This window comes from Corvus moneduloides, chromosome 2 (genome assembly GCF_009650955.1).
Source record: "Corvus moneduloides isolate bCorMon1 chromosome 2, bCorMon1.pri, whole genome shotgun sequence".
Classification (NCBI taxonomy): domain Eukaryota; kingdom Metazoa; phylum Chordata; class Aves; order Passeriformes; family Corvidae; genus Corvus; species Corvus moneduloides.
The window spans coordinates 48325852-48344655 of NC_045477.1; the positions used below are offsets into that span (position 1 = coordinate 48325852).

At 42.3% G+C, this 18804-nt stretch overlaps 1 protein-coding gene across 2 annotated transcripts; it reads left to right on the forward strand.

The window, feature by feature from the left end:
- The first annotated feature begins 340 nt into the window (after nucleotides 1-340).
- On the forward strand, nucleotides 341-17892 carry POLR1D (RNA polymerase I and III subunit D). Of its 2 annotated transcripts, none has more exons than XM_032099498.1 (3): nucleotides 341-465; nucleotides 8339-8413; nucleotides 16548-17892. In XM_032099498.1, exons 1-3 carry the CDS (start codon nucleotides 440-442, stop codon nucleotides 16831-16833), a joined length of 387 nt encoding a protein of 128 aa, XP_031955389.1. In that variant the 5' UTR covers nucleotides 341-439; the 3' UTR covers nucleotides 16834-17892. The 2 variants fall into 2 exon arrangements, with proteins under 2 accessions (XP_031955389.1, XP_031955390.1); XM_032099499.1 differs by having other exon boundaries at nucleotides 373-465; nucleotides 8343-8413.
- Nucleotides 17893-18804: the final 912 nt, after the last annotated feature.

Here is an 18804-nt window from a genome sequence, read left to right on the forward strand (position 1 = left end):
GGTGGGGCGGTGCCCGCCCAGGGCTGCCCGCGGACCTGTCCCTGCCTGCCCGAGCCCTGCGGCCGTGCCCGGGGAGCAAACCCCGGGGGGGTCCGTGAGTAACAGCTCCAGCGGCGCTCCCGCCTCCGGGCGCTCCCGCCCTCCGCACACTCAGTCACCGCCCCGCGCCCTCTTCCCCCGCCCTGTCGGAGATGCATGGGAGTCCTGCCCGCATAGGGAGCCCACCGCCCCCGCTCTCCTTTTGGCGGGGGGCGCGACCACCGGTGCTGCAGGTGCCCGGCGGGGTGTGGCTGGGCCCGGCTCGCCCCGCCCCGGCTCCTCCTGCCGGGGTCCTCGCCGTTGCCTACGCCCGCCCCGCTGCCCCGCCCCGCACGGCCGACAGCGGGTGATGGCGCCGGCCTGCGCCTGAGGAGTCGCAGTGGGGGACGGTGGGGGAGCCATGGAGGAGGACCCGGAGCTGGAGAGGTGAGGGACGAGCGATAGTGGGAGAACCGGCCCCGAGGGCGAGCGGCCTCTGCGGGGCTGCTGCGTCGTCCTGGGCCCAGCACCGCCTCCCGCCCCGCGAGGCCCGGGCAGCGCTGGGCTGGGGCCGGTGCGGGCTGGCGGCGGCCGTGGGGCGGCTCCTCCCGGCCCGAGTGGTCCGCGGTGCAGAACGGGCCCCGAGCTCCGCCGGGCTCTGCCCGCTGTCCCCAGACTGCCCCTCCTGTGGGCTGTGCGGTGCGGGTGCGCCTCGAGGGGAGCGCGGCCTGGAGCTGCTTCTGCCGTGTCTTCCGCACAGAACTTTGGGTGCGTGCTGGTATCGCTTAGAGACAAGACTGGAAAGTCGTGGGTGGTTCACCCCTCATCAGTTACAATTTGATGAATTGTGTACTAGGTAAAATAAATTTTTCAAATCCCAAATTTCAATTTTCAGTGCTGGAGATGTGCTTGTTGACCAGTTGTTGCATTTTCCCTGTCCCGGTATCAAGAAAATATAAAATGCTTGGCAGTTATTTTGTCACAAAATAAAATTGTTTTCTACGTGGCATTTCGTTGGGACCAGTGGATTTGTCTTGCTGCACGTTTTGAGTTGCAGTCCTCCCGAGCAAACACTGAGTTATAAAACATAGATTTCTATATTTGGATACTCAAAGTAGGCTTCTCTTAATTGTGTTTTAGGAATAGACTTTTGGTGTTTATATCACAAATTTTTTTGCAAAATAGCCCTATTTGTGTGATTGGAATTTTTTTCTTTTTGCAAGCGTAGTTCTGGGTTGTTCACTTTCCTTATGGCTGTTTAAAACAACTGTTACAGTGACATGATGACCAGAAGCTTTCTGAACTGTTCTCCTCATGGTTCTCACCTTTAACTTTTAAGAAACTGTGTCTGAGTATGCTTGTAGAAAATAACTTTATTCTCTTTATATCTGGCATGTATATGAAATGTGCCAAAAGCAATAGCACTGGGACAGTGGACGGGCTAGAGAGCATAATGCTTTCTAAGAGGCTTTTAATAGTTGCTAAGCTACTTCTGCTCTCAGATCATCAGTTTAATAATTAAAGCTTCTTTCTGTGTATGCATGAATGTTTTTTTTACTAGTGCCATTCCAAACTTAAACATTTTCGTTCATGGCAAATTGAAACTATGTCACTGTTCTTCCACACTGACTTCTGGTTGCTATTGCCATGCCAGGGACCTGGGGTTCTCTGGGCAGTTCAGGACATAGCTGCTCACTCACCAGCTAAGGCCAACTGCTCCACAGTCTCCTCCTGATATTAATGCTCTTCTTCCCAGGAGCTAAAGTTTTACCCTGCCTTAATGGTTCGGTCCAAGCTGGGATTTGCTATTCCTTTTCTGTGGCCGCGTGGTAGATGAGGATGAAGCTCAGTGACACTTACCAAAGGGTACGCAGGAGGGTTTAGCTGTCTGGTGTCACCAATCCATGCCACTGTTCACCTCAGAGTGTGTTCAGTCGGCTCCAAACACATTGTAACTACAACGTAGTGCACTTGACAATTAACTCTTTTCTGTCCTGGATCCGTCTATCATTGGTTACTTTTTCATACCTTAAGTTTTCATAACAGCTCAGTTTGGTAGTAGCACCCTGAAATGAGCTTGTGCTGTGTGCATTTAGATGTCGTACTTGGGTGTTACTCACTCTAGATATGCTTCCATGTACAATCTTCAATACAGACCCCTTCCAGTCTAATACAGACCTTTCTTTGTCCTTTGGGTTACAGACATTATGCCTTAGATTCCTATTCAATAACCTGTAGCTCATATTCTCCTGTGAATAGTGTAGCAATGGTAGTTTAGGCTTATAATTTTTAGGGGGTTTGTAATATGGCTTTAGCATACAATTAATGGCATTTCTGTTCTGTAGCCACAGTGTTAACTACTTTGGGTGGATTTTGAGTCTTTAAAAGCAGGTTTATGTGGAATATTTTGAGTAGTTTGTCTCTGAATTCAGGCTTGTCTTGCAATGCACAAATCTTAAAGAAAAACTTAAGGGTTTTGTACATGTGGTTTTTATTTAATTTACCGTGAGGGAGAAGGAAGTGTAACTGGTTTTGTGCATGCTTTTTCAGGTCAGAAATTAATTTTGTGTCCCAGTATTCCAAAAAGTGATCTGTTAAGTCAGTTGTCCTATTTTTTTTATATTGACTATCTAAGGAGAAGTCTCTTCATCTAGTTTCTTCTATTTGATCCTTACTGCTTCATTTCCTGATATTGTTTTTCAATTTTACCATGTCTGACTCTCACTTGATCATACTTTTGATGTTTTCCTCACTTTAATATGAAGTTTTCCTAGAAAGCTGAGTACTAACTTATAAATCCCTGTGTGACTGTTGCATTCTGTGGATTTTAAAACTCTGAAAGCTGTAAATACCACAGGTGTGTAAAATAGTAATATTTGCTACATTCTGCTGAATTACATCCTCTGCTCCATCTCACCCAAAACCTTTGATGGAGGTATGAACTGAGGCTTGCTCCTGTGAACTTGCTGGTACGTCAGTGAAGACACTTGAGCCTTGAGATTCCATTGATTCTTAAGAAAATTCTAAGTTCTGTTAACATATAATGATAACTTGTGAAGTTATGACCCAAGAAGGAGGTGAAAGAAGTTGCAAACCAGCCAGAAGGAGCTGTTCAGTTTGTTTCCTCTGCAAGTGCCTGTATGTGCTTTTCCTAGTTTATTTCAGCTAAACATCCATTGGGATACTACAGAGCTCACCATTTTCATTCCTATCTAAAAAAAAAAAAAATTAATTCCCTTCTTCCTAAATGATTGTCATGGTAGTTCTGTGTGTTTGAAGCACAGAAGATGCATCATTTCTCTTCAAGTACAGATGAAGTGGCTTGGTTAGACTATGTGTCCAAACCCTTCCATAATCCATTCTGTCTTTCAATAGCTACAAATATGTCTCAACTTTGGATATCATACTTTATTAGAAGTGCCTGCCAAGCTTGTTTAGAGCATCATTTACTTGGGATTAAGTGTTTCCTAAGGAGATGCTGCTCTGAATCACAAAGAAGGCTATAATTCTGTAACAAGAGGCCTGTAGTTGAGTTGAGAATCAATAATTAATATTTTTGCTGCACAGACAGCCCAGCTATGCTTTTTAGCAAGCAAGCTTTGTGCCTTGGAGAAAACTGATGGTTCTTACTGTTGATTTTAACAGTGTCAAGTGTCAGGATTCAGTATTCCATACTCCTGGCAAAAAAAAAAAAAAAGTGGTCTGTAAGCTAAGATTGGTGTTTGAAATGGAGTGGTATGTTTGGGCTGGTGAGAATATCAGCACAGAAATGTACTGCAAATAGCACAAGATTGACAAGTAGAATGTTTAAATAAGTACAAAACCTGATCAACAAAGACTGAGAGCATTCATGTGCCTGGTGTGGAATGCCTTTGCCTTTGAACAAATGTTAGAAAGCTTCTGGTGTATTTGTGCCTCTTTTCATTCTTGCTCTTACAGTTGTGGCCTAGGTTTTATTCCTGACTTCCATTTTCATCAGTTTTCTTAGTAAGGGTGAGCAGATAGGACCAGCTCACCGGAGTTAATTTTAAATAACACTGTCAGTGTCTTCAGTCATTTGTTTGACTGAAGATCTTGATATTAATTATTCAGCTGTAATTGGAATACCAACATTCACTTCTATTTCTAGCCCCATGCACAGTTAAAAATAAGTTGTATAGTTAGCATAAAAGTGCTTTGAGAAAATTGATTTTAAAAATTGCTAATTGTTTTTCCTGAGCTTGCATCTTGCTGTCAGGACCTAGAGTGCCTCAGGAAGTAGGCTTAAGTGTGATTTTTGTCGATTACAGTAGAGAAGCTTGGTCTTTGAGCTTGAATAGTAGTGGAATAGACTGCAAACAGTTATTAATGCTTTCACGAAGATGTGTTTGTTAAAGATGTCCTTTCTCTGACTGGGAGATGCTGAATATGAACACTGCCCTCCTACTTCAGGTCTGTGCACTTCTGTAGCTGACTGTGCTGTGAAGCAAGTCCAGTAGATACATTTTCGTTAGAGTTCTCATCAGGATCTTTAATGAGACGATGGCATGGGCGGAGATGGCAGGGTTTTTTAGGTTATGTGCCAAAAGCTCCCAGTGAGGACTACAGAGAGACCATGATGGATGGGGGGAGCCCAAATAGCACCCAGTCCTGGCTTCTCCCAGGCCCATGCCAAGAATTACCAGCCCATCAGAGTTCCATCTCCATGAGCCCAGAGGAGCTGGTGGGTAGGAACCCACAGTAAGGTCAGAGAGAAATGGATGTCTTCTTTGGGCCCCCCTCGCACTCCAGGGCTGATCCCGAAAGATAGCCTGGGCCTCCAGGCATGATACCCATCAAGAGGAGTCAGTGCTGGAGCATCTTTGGGACTCAAGGGCATTGCTGCATAGGGTTGTGGGAGGGGTTGTGGGATGCAGAAGAAAAGCAGTTTGTGATCACATATGGCACGTTGGGAGGAAAGGGTCAAAAATGGAAGATTTGGCAAGGGGAGGGAATAGTTTGCTCAAGTGATGTTGCAGCTGGGAATGCGAAGAATATCAGTGTGGGAAAACTTCACATATTATGCCTACTGCTGGTTATACTCTGTCTGGTTTGACAGAGCTGTAGAGATAACATAAATGTTACCAGAGACTTAAGAGACATTTTCACAGACAGGCTTGAGCCTCCTGCTGGGAGAGAGAGATCAAAAGCCGAGAGATGACATAAAGTACAGCAAGGTGATGAACTGCACGTGTGCGAGGCCCTCTGGTAAACTGGGACGGGCAGTGGGCTCCCCTGGCCACCAGGATGTACTGAGCCTAACAGAGCCTGTATCCCCACACATCCATGCCACCCGGCCTTGTTAGTGAGGTAAGGAAAGAAATCCACGCCCTGGTTACCTGTATGTGTTGATTAACTCATGGATTATTATGGGATGTGTAGGGGAGGAACCAAAGACAGGGAAAGCGGGAAGTTCAAGTGATTTGGGGAGAAGTAAGAGTGGGAAAATAGAGGAATAAGGGGATAAAAAGGTCTGGTCATATGTGTATAGGCTGCTGGTTGGTACTCCTGTCTGGCCATGCCCTATGCCTAATCATCACAGCCTGTCCTGTCTGCCGGTTAAATTCCTTTCTAATTCTCTCTTGGGTGAGGGCCTCTGAGGGGAGAAGGTGTACATCTCAGCGCTAGCAGCTACAGTCAGACTGTGGGTCAGAGGGACCATGTGTCCATGGTGCCAGCAACTGGAACATGTGAAGGTTTGGATGCCAGTAGTTGGGCTTAGACTCTGGGCTGGAGGCCTGGGGCACTCCTGGTCTCCAGACCAACTGGGGACATTTCATGGAGGGAGTAAAACCAAATGTTAGTCCCTGAAGTGGAATTGGGGACTTGTTTATCTGTGTTGTAGTACTGGAGCAAGTATGGGACCAAGTGGCTGCTGGTGAAGATCAAGCTGGAGTAGCTGGTAAGTGGGTGAATAAGGAGAGAGCTGGTGTGTAAGCTTGTATCTCCAAGAGCCAGGAGGAGCTAGCTGTTGGGGCCACCAGGGAGTCCTGGTCAGCTGCTGGAGAGACTGTAGGGTCGGGGGTGAGATGTGTATGTATGCCTGTGTGTCTTCACAGGCAAGACCGCAGTGGGGTTGGATATTGGGGGACCAGGGTGTCCCAGTCAGCCTTGCGTGGTGGTCTGTACCAGCAGTGCAGTTGGGCTGATGTCTTGGGCTCCCACACCCAGCTGGAGAGAAGAGCAGGATGAAGCTGTCGGTGTGAGCACTCTGTGTGTCTGTCTGTGATTGATGTGGCCAGCAGTGTAAGTGCATGGTGTGTGTATCTGCCTCTTAGGAGCAGATTTTTCAGCCTTGCTACTGGTTGGACCTGGACGTGGGGCTGTGACTGTCTGGCCTCTCGGCTGTCGGATCCAGCATGATGCGTCTTCTTCTGACAGTCATCTGTAATCACAGACATTGGGTGGTCTCTGTAATAACATGGTGTTTTCATTGCCTGTAACTATCAGACATGCCTCTTTATTACTATTTATTCATTTTTTCAGTCTATTCATTTGACCTTTTGGAAAAAAATGATGAAGCTCTTCCCCTGAGTGAGGAATAGAAAGTACTTCTCATTTTGCCTGACTAGGAGCCTTTAACATTACTCTATTCTTTTGACACATGCATTAATGATACTGGTTATTAGGGTATATGCAATGGGAGCTTTGCCTGTAACCTTGGAATATAGAAAGAGGAAAAAGTCTAATCCCTCAGAAACGTAAATAGGTCTTGTACCATACTCTTGAAGATAAAAATATCACTGCTTGTACCTTCATGTTGCTGTAATTCTGTAGCTTGATTGCCCAAAAATAATTGCCACAGCAAGTTTTAAGTGGTGCTTGCTATAAAAGGTGTCAGAATTCTTAAATGTGCCCCTGTCCCTAATTTTCCCTCCCGTCAGTCCGCCAGTGTTTGGATGGTTCTCATGTGAAAGTTGCATGCTGTATTCCCTTTGCTCATGCTGCTGCCCTTAGAATTGAAGCTGGCAGCCGCGGAACTGTTTGTATTGTAACCAAGCTGTAAAAATGAAGAGAGTGAGGAATGTGGAGTCCTGCGAGGCCTCTAAAAGCAAATTTTAAAAACTTGTTTGCGTAGCTTTTGGCTTACTTGTGTAGAGGATATAAGTTCAGTGAGTGGAAACATACGATTTCAAAGAGGATCTGAGCATTGCATTTCATTTGTCCATGCAAGCTGAAAGGGCTTTGTAAAGGTGCAGTGAAAAAGGGTGATGTTGAAAGAACAATATTAGGAAACAATGTTGATAATGAAGGTGTGGACCTAGAAGGCTACTAAGATGGATGCCAGGTCAGTCTGAGCTTTGATATAACAAAAAAAGTCTCAAATACTTAAAGGTGTGTAATTCCTACCTAAGTTAATAGAATTGGTGTCACCATATTAATTTATGATGATCTTTTCCCTAAGACTGAATCATAGCTGTTTTAAATACCTATGTGTGTGTTTTATTAGTGCTTTGTAGCTCAGATTCTTTGGTTTATTATTTCAATTATAAATTGTGACAGATTTTATAGTACAATAATAATGACAGGCTTTTCTCAGAAAGAGAATCACCAAGTTTGGTAGCTGGTAATTAAAAGTCAGACACTTTCTTCTCCTTTTTCCTCACCTTTGTCTGACATTGCTATTTGAAGGCTCAGGACAAGCTTCTATAAATGCCATGTGTTCCTGTTGTTATCACTATAACCTAGCTCAGGATGCTCAGATAGCAAGTTCTGGGTCTGGAGAAAAAAATAAATTTTGCTGTAATTTCATGAAGATCTGTGAATGCAACATCTCTCATGTTCCAGTGGTACAGCCTGTGTTTTTCACCCTTTTTTTTGGTGTTCTTGCAAGTAGCCGTCCCACACACATTCCTTCTCTTACGTGGGAAGGCAGTAGTAGCTGGTGAGGTTGCTGATGCTGTGCTTGGCATCTTGGAGCAGGTATCTCCCAGAGATGATAGCTTACCTGGGAGATACTCTGTTTCCATGAGTGCCTGTGGTATGACGGGACATGCAACTTGTCCTCACAGTCAGAAGTGTGCTTAAAAAGGATTTGAAGTGTGCCAAGTCCTGTTCTTCATTCAGTATTACAGTTTTTGTATTTGCAACAACTTTTGTTAGTTTCAGTATTTCAGAATGTGTCTCTTAATCTTCGTGCATAGGAATCTGAATTATCTTAAAGTCAAGGTGATTTTGGTAGCTTCTTTATTGCTTAATTCACTACAGTGAATAAAGCTATCTGCTTTATTTGCCTAAGTGCATAAAGTGGCATCTTCCTGTGTTCCACAAGTGGTGACCTTTTTCTTTTTCTCTTTCTTAGGAAGGCTGTGGAAGAGTTACTTAAAGAGGCAAAACGTGGGAGAACTAGAGCTGAAACAATGGGAGCTATGGGTTGGTAAGTTGTGCCGAAAGGAAATGAATGCTACAGCTGATGCCAAAATAAATCTTATATTTATTGTGTGAGAGAAGTCTCTACCTTTTTATGTGTTTCATGTTTAAATAATTCATCTTCATCCACATGTTAATTTGGGCAAAAATTCCAGTCTAAATAAGAAAGAAGTGCAGGTAAATTCTGTCTGCGTGAAATTGCTTGTCTGAATGTGTTGAAGACAAAGCAATTGGAAAATTGGGAATATGTTCTTATAATAGATGGAATTGCAAAGTTTGGGTTGGAACCTCATGAGTCTTTAAAATGCCAGTTGTCTTCATTGTGCATGTACTTACATACTAGCTACATGTTCCTGGGTTGGACTCTGTTTTAAGTGAAAAGAATTCATAACCTGACAAGGAAACCTAAAGCTTTGTACTAGTAAAATAACAAACTATCCTTTAGTAGACAATTCATCTGTAAATTGTAGCCAAAAATGAACTCATTGAACTCAAATGTATAATCCAGTTTTGGGAGAGGGTTACTTTTTAATACTAAAAAAAACCCTAAAACTCAGGGGCTGATTTGTATAGTAACTGGGAAAAGAATCACAGTATTTAAATCTTAAATACAGCATTGATTCTTCAATGCAGTATTCCAGATTTTGCAGCTAGATTGTCATGGAATGCAATGCATGTAATTGTAATTAGAGAAGTAATAACATGCTGAGGAGAGTCATTCATCATGACATAGTGTATATGACTTTGATAAGAAGCTGTTGGATCTAGGGATGTTCACGCAAGTAGTGCACCAGTTGACTGCACTAAACACACTTGTAGATAAGGTTTGGCTTCCTCCATCAGCAGTAGTAAGAGATAAGCTTGCACTGTTCATGAAGTTCTCAGCTCAGTTATCTGTTTGTTTTAGTAGCTCTGAAGAGATTAAAATAGTGCCTTGCTGATAAAAAAGTTACTCCTTTATGTTTCCAAACAGGTTGGGGTTTTCTGTATGTTTTACTCAGTATTTCTTCTAGGGATGCAGTTTGTACCCTTTCTGTTAAAGTAGCTTAATTGGTTTAATTCCCCAGATTGGCTATAGCTGTACTGATCCACCGTGCTTTGACCCTGTCAGCCTAGCCGTGTGGCCAATGCACATAGTTAGCACCATGAAGTGTTGCATGCATCCAGATACTGAGAATTTCCAAGTTGATTCCAGATATGGCAACTGAAGATTTCTTCAGGGAGATAATCAGGTGTCCCTGTACAATTTTGCTGCCACTTGTTCAGTCTGGAATACCTGCCGGGAGAGTGTATGGGCATCTGCTCCTGAGTGTGGCTCCTTCTTATTCCTTGTTTGTAAAAGGGTAGTGGTCCTGTTCAGCTGGCTGTGATGATCAGCTCGGGATGCAGTTTGCTAAAGCCTGATGCCCGAGACCTGCCAGGAGATGGGATAGCCAAGGGTGGCCTGTTCTTCAGTGCAGTTGCAGATTAATGGCGTCTGGCTAGGCCAGGGTTCTGTTAAAGCTGTAGGAGGAAAGGATTGTCAAGAAGGCTTTAGGCAGAGGGACACAGGGATGTAGGGATTGGCATGGTGATATCCTGAACTGAGGCTGTTGAAGTACTTTCTGAAGACTGCAGTGGTACCTGAGAACACCTGTACTAGGTCAAAGTGTAGTGCCCTGTCTCCATCAGTGGCCCATGCCCGGTGCCTAAGAAGTGCTTTGCTGAATATCTTTGTTTCTGAATACGCTCTGTCGTACCTTCTTCAAGGTACTTCTTCTGCAGCTCAGGATATCGTGCTCTCAGGGATGATTTCTTTGTATGTAATGTATCGCCAGGGGCTTTTATGTCACTGAATTTATCCCTAGACTGGTAGTAGTCCCATTTGTCACAAATCTGCTGCTGTAGGGTTTGGCATAGGCTAGTGTACGGCTGGTGTGTGTGGCTGTAAGGAAAGTATAAAGCCCCCCAAAGGCAAACTCCCAGTAAGTCTTTGCTGTTCAGTTCTGCAGGCACAACGGACTGAACAGCAGCTGCAAGCTGCCACTACTCTCACCTCTTTAATATTTTTATGCCCTGTTACACTGTTCTGGTGCTTCTGAACTGGCCCAACAGCTGGGTATTGCATATAGATGTGGGGGATAAAATGAAAGAAAAAGTTAAGAAAACTTAACTGTGCTCAGTTGAGTATCATACTCCAGCAAAATGCTATCAAGTGTAACTGATCCTGGAAAAAAGTAAATCCTGAAGGCCTTCAGAAATTATATCCAGGACTGATATGTTACCTTGCAAGGTGTAAACTACTGAGAAGAAGGTAACTGCTGCTCAGAGCTCTGTGGATAGCAAATGAAATGAGCAGAAAAGTTAGTTCATGAAAATGTGTATTAGTAGACCAGATCCACGAAATCGTAACTGGTAGAAGCAAAGACAAGGTCATCATCAACTTGTCTAAAAGCACAGTGTTAACAGGTAAAACGCAAAACCTTCCTTCCTTGCCAAACTCAAAATACTTACAGGTGTGTTTCATGAGGACTTCTGGGATTCCTCAGCCCTTTGTCAGAGGAGTCCTGGAGAAGAGATGCACAAACCCTGGAGACATCTAGTGTAAGGCCATCAGTCCTGCATTGGCACTGGAAAGTTGAAGCAGCTCGGCCTATGAAGAAAAGATTTGTTCTGCCATCTGTCTTTGGGTAAGGAGAAGCAGAGGCTACTACTGCTCATACTTCACTGATTCCAGTTTATGTTGCTTTCCAGCAGCTGTTGAATACTGGGAAATACATTTCTGGAGTCAGTGGCATTTGACAGAAGTTGGTCAAAGGGAGGTGTATGGAGAAGTGGCATTCCTGGGTGGGGTGACTATACTGTGCATACCAGTACAAAGGAGTAGTGTCTCCTGGTGGATGTTGATGGCAGCAAAACCTTAGCCAGCAAGCCTCTGAACGCTGTTTTGGAACTGCTTTCAGGTTCAAGCTATTGCTCTGTTACTGTCCAGTGTGATTAGTTCTCCACAAAAACTTTCAAAAAAGTTCCCCAAGCACCCCTGCCTAACCTTTTGCTGTCTCATCGTTTGAGATGGATAGTCAGCTGTTGCTGGAGCCTAAAATACACTATACTACACTAAATAAACTAAATACTACACTAAAATAAACCTGTCAGTTTAGCTGACAGGTACAGAAAAAATGTACGAAGCAGTCAACCTGTAGCCCAGTCTCTCATATAAAGACTGAGCCTTGAAACACAGGACAGTGTTGTTAGTATTTCTTCCAGTTTGGGAATGTTTTGCTGGTGTTACATTGTCTTACAAGTTTAATGTGGATGACATGGGCAGGTGCTGCAACCTGTGTGGGTTAGAGGCTGGTGGAAGAAAGGCTTGTCCCTGTTTGGAGGTTGGCAGTGATATTGGCCGAGAGTTTGTGCAGGAAGGGTAATTCTCTGAGACTCTCTGGACATGGAGCAGCTGTCAGTATTGCCGGTGGGCTGCATGATCTCTTAGTTGGTTAAGAGTCTCAGCTCATTGGCCTCCATACTCGCAGTATGCTCAGATAGGCAGTGTGTAGGTCCATGGTAAATGAATCTAAGAAATACTCGATATTCTTATTTATAGATTTCATTCAGCAAGGCAGTATTTCTAGTTCCTGCAGTGTTCCTTTTGTATGTACTCTGTGGCCTTGGTCATTCTTGTTGGGGGGTCTCCTGCATCCTTATGATAACACATGATGTAGATCCTGCTGCTGATGTATCTGGCTCAAGCATTAGTACAGCTAATCACAAATGAAAGGAAATGTGTGAGAGAAGGGTAAGGAAGAACCTGCTTCTGAAGGTGTCTTAATCCTGGAATAGTTGATCAGAAGAGAGCAGAATCTGTGGTTGAATACTAGTGATGATGCTGATATGCTGGAACTTCTGAGATGAGAAAAGACATCAGAGCAGCTGTGTGGAAGCTAACATTTGAAGGGATCAGTTGGATCCAGGGTGAGAAGTTGTGGAAAAATAGTGTAAGAACATTTGAAATGGTTAGATAAATTTCTTTGTTTCATCAGAGGCTATTTGACATAGATGGAATAGGATATTTGGGGGGTTTCCATTGTGTCTGGTTAAAATGAAGGCAAAAGTTCAGCTTCCTTTAATTGTTTCACTTGGTTCTATGTAGATAATCCATAAGCTTCTTTATAGCAATGAAGTTAGGTCCCATTTTAAGCAGTTGTTCTTACTTTAACCAAGAAAGGCAGTTAAAATGCCACAAAAGTTACTTTGTGAAAAAAGTTCTAGAGGCCTTTTTTTGTGTATAGGTCTGATCTTCAAAGATGCTGATAATGTGAGCTAAAGCTAAATCAAATGTAGCTTATCATCTTACTTGAAAAGCTTATGTAAATTAAGAGCTGGAAAACAGGGCATTTTTGGAAGGTTTGTTCAGCTCTGCATTGTAAGAGCAGCTGAAATCACAACAAAAAAATTTTGGAAGCATTAAATTCTTTTCAACTCTCTTTTTTGTAAAGCAATCCTAAAACCACTTTCATTCCTATGGATAGCTTTCTGTTCAATACCGAATCTGTTAGAAGTACAGCAGAATGCAGAATGATGATGATGAGGGTACCGGAACTGTGAAGTGCTGTGTTGCATTTTGTCTTCGAATGGGTGTTGTGTGACTGTGCAGAAACACTGCAATGTGATTCCCCTCATCGTTCATTTGAATAGGAGGAGGAGGAGAAACAGGGTACAGATAGAGATTGCAAAGTAAATATGTTAAAATCTTGTAATCAGGGCACATCCCAAGTCAAGTTGTCGCTGGAACAGATTGCCCAGAGAAGCTGTGGATGCCCCATCTCTGGAAGTGTTTAAGGCCAGGTAGGATGGAGCTCTGAGCAACCTGGTCTAGTGGAAGGTGTTACTATCTGCAGGGTTGGAACTTGATGATCTTTAAGGTCCCTTCCAAACCAGGTGAGTCTATGATCCTACAAAGTCCTGCCAGCTGCACCTGGCTGCCAAGACTGTATTTCAAAGCTTTAAGTGTCCTCTGAGGCATCCTCTTTTGTAAGGTCCCCTGTGACAGGGTAACAGCATAGATTAGTTGGTTTGCCAAAGCTATTTGTCGCTGCTTCCCCCCCCCTTCAGTCACTCTTCTATTGAAATATGATATTTTCTATGGCAGTTTGGAAATGGTAGAAATGTACTTGTCAGTTCATTCATAGTGAACTTTTTTCTTGGAAAGATGGCTTTACTCTGTGTGATGAGGCTGACTGTGCCAATCCTGTTTAGTACGTCCAGTTACTCAGCAGAGACAAGACTGTGGCACATGGCACTGTGCTCTTGTGTCTTAAATGGTGTCAGCGTGTTTTTACTGTTAAGAACTTGTGTAGTACATTTCTGTGCTGAACTGCACTGGATGACAGGCACTGATTAGAAATTCTGTGTTCCTGCACAGAAGTTGGCTTAAAGGGTCAATAGGTTGAGATGTAACCTATGTTCACAATGATGGATTTAATTTTTTTTCTCAAAAGGCACTATCATTGTCAAAATGCAATGCGTTGCATTGTCTTGGTTATTGCATCGTGGAGAGGTTTTGGAGGGTGTGAGATTTATTTGTGGAGGGAGGCAAGATTCTGTTGGCAAAAATAGCTTGGTTTAGCTTTTGGAGCACGCAAAGCAAAAAGTGAACCTTACAATGGCTGAATACATGGCTACAGAACAGGGCTCTAGTAGACAGGATGGCTCTAGCATTGCAGTTTGTGTGCTTGTCTCACTCACTCACGCCTTGCAGCCCTGCTTGGGGCACATTTCAGTTCAGAACTTTAATGTTCTTTTAACATGTCTTTGTTGTTGTTCTTTTTGTTTGTTGGTTGGTTTGTTTGTTTTAAAGCAAAACTTGTCAAATCAGTTCTGTGGCACTGTTTACTGGTCACAGCAGCATTGTGTTCCACCGTGCCCAGGCTGAGATTGCCTCCCAGCCCTTCAGAACTCACACTGAGGGCAAACCTATTTGTGAACTGAGCACTGCAGGATCAGACCATACAGCAAACCCAAGGCTGATCTTTGGAGATGTCAATTTTCTCACCATTAGAGATGCTCTCAAAGATATCAGTGGATTAATACAGTTCACTTTAATCTTCACAGTTCCATGTATACCATGGCTATATGTAAACATGCGCGCGCGTGTGTGTATGTAATGTAGCACATGCCATACATCTTGTTTGCTTTAAGATTTAAAGGTAGAATTTGCTTTGTTGAAGTCTGAGGTCAATAAAACTAAGAACTAATGTTTTGCTTCAGTGCCATGACTTACTGCTGCTCCATGAAAGCCTGGTGGCTCACTTTAATCGCAGTATGATGGTAAACTAATGGCATCTCTTAGCTGACTCTCAAGTCCTGCATTTCTCATCAGTTTTCGTTCTTAGTATAGCTCAGGCAGCACTCATAGTGTCAAAAAGAAGTAAATGCTTCAAGCAGACAAATTTATTTTTGGCACTTTGACTGTCTCATTCTAGCATTATATATATGAGTGCTTAAATCAATCAGTGCATTAGCTCCTAAGAAAAAGCAAGACGAAGAACAAATGTGAAGTAGTTTTTGCCTGGATGCAGCCTACAGAGAGTTGCCCTCCTTGGTAGGAAATGTTTAGTTTAATGCTCACATAAGATATACAGAGGACTTAAATGTTAGCTGGTTTGTGTTATGTCTTGAGTGAAACCTGTGCCATGACACGTTCAGCACCGTGTTCATAGGTGGTGTAGCTTGAAGTAGAAACCCTGTTCTACTGACATTTATTAGCCTCTTGTTTTTACTCAGTAATACAATTAATGGATAAATAGTTTCCCTAATTTACAAAAGAGTTATACTAGGTTAAAGATCTTATTTATTTAAAACCAGGATTTGAGAAAAATAATGTAGATTTAGATGAAGAAAGTTTAGAAAATTCTAAGATTCTATGCAATAAAAGCGCCAGAAAATACCTAGTGGAAATAAAACAGCATGGCTGTGTACTTCTAAAATTGCTCTCCCAAGTTCTTAAAGGATTTAGGAAAAGAACAATTATCAGGAATGCTTAGTAGGCAGACCTGAAGCAAAACATCATGATAAATTCCATGTCCAGTTAAGTCATGAAGTGTGCTAAATAACCATATGTGATCTTTGTTGCAGTTTGCTTGTTGTTCTGATAGCTCTGATTGTTCAGAGGTGTCAGAGGTTTTTGAGTAGTTAGGGTATAGTTTCTACACTTACACAAATTATTCAAGTAGAATAGATGATCTTAACATTGTGGTGTTAGGATTCCATGGCTTTGTGGTTGATTCAGTAAGTGGCTGTGATCTCTAAGAGCTCTGATTTTTTTAAAAGTAGTCCCATAACTTGTCTCAAAAATATTTTGAAGACAAACACCACAGTGACTCCAAATATAAACAAAGCCTGCAGAGTGATTTCTGCTTTCTGTAGGAACATATTCAAACTTGTTTTTTCTTATTCTGTTCCTTAAGAGATGATAAATTGGAAATAAGTAGAATACGGCTGATACCAACAAGATTAATGAAATTTACGGTACTTGTTTACTAAAACTAGCTGATAAATTATGTGCAAAATTGTTAAGATGTGAGAGGAGAAAGTAAAAAAAAATGGAAAATAGTTGGATAAGTATCTTTACTGTTTAAGAAAAAGAAATTAAACACTTTGGTGGTTGCTAAGTATGTTTAAATTGGTATGTCTCATGTATATGTTTATGGTACAGCTATTTGGGTTCTTCATTCCCATGTATCTTACTTTCTGAATATCACAGTTCACTAGATAATGCTGCCTTTAGAAGATCACGATCTCTGTAAACCATTCCAATTTGACTTAGAATATGTTACTAAATGTTTGATTTCTGAATACCTAAGTTAGGCACCGTCAACCTTAAAATGTATTATCCTTTGCTTCCCCCTGCACACACTACCTTGTGAAAATCATTTGGATTTTCACTGTGTTGAAGTAAAATAGTTTTCTTCCCATAAAGAGTAAAACAAAAGGAGAATGGAGATAATCTGGAACTTCTCTTTCTGTACTGAGAGTTTACACTAGGTGGCATGCAAGGAAAGCCAAAATCACAAACCTGTCTTAAAATCACTGAAGTTAAAATCTCAGACTTGTTTTGGGATATTTTTACCTTCTCTTTTGATCACTTTTAAATGTCTTTACAGGTTGAAATGTCCTCTTGCTGGTACAAATAAAAGATTTCTTATTAATACCATCAAAAACACGTTGCCATCTCAAAAAGAACAAGACCAAGAGCGTGAGCAAAAGGAAGACAATAAGGAGTCTGAACCAAACAAAAGCAGGAAAGAAGAAAAACCAAAGAAACGCAGAATTCACCCATACACACCCAGCTTTCAGTCCAGAAGGAGAGTCAGCTACTCTCCTCCAAGGCACCAAAGCAGGAACCAGCACACAAAAGATAAACATGAAAAGCGATCAAGCAAGCGATGAGGAGAGTGACAAGTACGTGTTGTTACAAGTCAGGAATGTCATTAAGTATAGGAAAGCAGGGGTGTCTCAGTTTTTCAGGAAGAGATGATGTTCAAACTTGCGTGTTGAACCAAGTTGCCTGTGTGAGAGGTAACCTTGAGGTAGCTTTAGAAACTTTCCTTTGGGACTTAAGAGAAAAGCGAAGTACAGCATAAAACTTTCAGTTGTTTTAGAAAAGACATTCCCTTTACTCCATTCCTCTCTCCCCTTCTGACTAAGCTTAGGGTCTTGGTGATGGAGCGTGATATGTGTGTCACTGTCTAATACAAATCATTTAGTCATGTCACTCTTCTGGAAATAAATTTAAATTAAGCAGAATTCTATTTATTGCATGAAGTTTGCAGAACTTCTTTGCTGCTAGCCAATAAAGAAGTTTTGCTTATTTGGTTTAGAATGTAGAAGAAGAGAAAGCTGGTCAGTGCCTGGCCAAGCATATGCATTTTGTATAGAATAGAAGAGATTGCTTTCTTTAGTATAAAAACCCCAAATTTTAAATGGGCGATGCTGGTTTTGCTTTCCAGGAGGGACTGCTGGGAAATAGTGACTTTGCTTGTTAATGTATATTCACAAACCTATCATAGATAACAATAAACATTACCCCTAAAAAGCTGCAACTGCAATAATTGTCTCTGTTTAGACTTCCCTCTGTAAGGAAGTAGTTTTAACAGTCTGTTGTAACGGTGCTTTCAAAACAAACCCTGAAGACAAAATTTTCATGTTCTCTGTCTACTGCTAGAAAGTTTCGAAGTAAATATGTAATACTAGAAATGCAGAGGTGATGCTTAAACATTCAAATGCTCACTTTCCAAGCCTATGTGACAATTCTATAGTGGTACAGTTTTTAAACTTGTGACTGTGAGCACAAATAATACACGTTGGCATATTCTGTCTCACTTCTGTTTGTGTTACAACAACAAACTTCTGTGTGAAATACTTTGTATTTTACTGTTCTCAGAAATAATTGTTTTCAACATAGTTTTGTTTTTGAGTGTGTGACAATAAAATCGAAAATGTTAATTGAAAGTGCCCTGTGGAATTAATGCTTTTGATGGGTTTCTTAAGTGAGATGTGCCTCTCTCCTCCAAGGGACAGGAGGAGCGGGGCTCCGTGGCCCTTCCGTGTTGAGTCAGAGCAAGAGCGCCACCTATAGGCATGTGAGCACCTCTCCTCTCTGCGCTTACCTGACTCTTCGGAGAGCTCGTGTCAGCTGCGACATGGGACGGCCAAAGTGGAGGTCTGCTCTGGCTGGATTTTGGTGCATGAGCTGGGAATTGCTCTTCTGAGTAGTGGGAAGGTAGTTATACTGGTGTTGAGCCTTCTGGAGACTGCCAGGGTCAGCATATCCAGTGAAGTGGGATACTTTGACATTTCCCCAGAGGAGTTATGCACAAGTCCTCTATTTCCCTGCAAGACCCACAGCACTAAAATAGAACTCTCAGTCTTTCGGAAAATTTACAATTATTTAAGTTGGATCAGTGAAAAAGGAGTATCTTTGGAGAATGTAAGGACTGTCTTTGTTTTAAATAAACAGATGATGTTTGCAGTCCTTATTTTGCTGATTGCCCATTGTGTACTCCTTAATAATCCTTTTTGGAAGGACAGCAGCTATAATACTGGCTGCGTTCTGCTGCAATGACAGTGCTGGATGGATGTGACTTTGAAGCAGAGAATTCATCTCACCATTGGTCAGGATTTGGACTGGAGATGTTCCACAGAACAAATTTTTGTGAATTCTTGCTGGTCTGGCTCATGCTGGTATATGCTGTCCTGAGATCTTTCAACTCTCAGGCCTTCAAATACCACTTTGGGTAAGGGCTGTTGCTGATGCTATATTAATTTATGCCAGGCTTTCAGGTAGGGAAACTGATTAGAGCATGCTCTCAAAATTAGTCTGGATTGCTGATAATGCTTGCATACTGGAAATACTCAGCT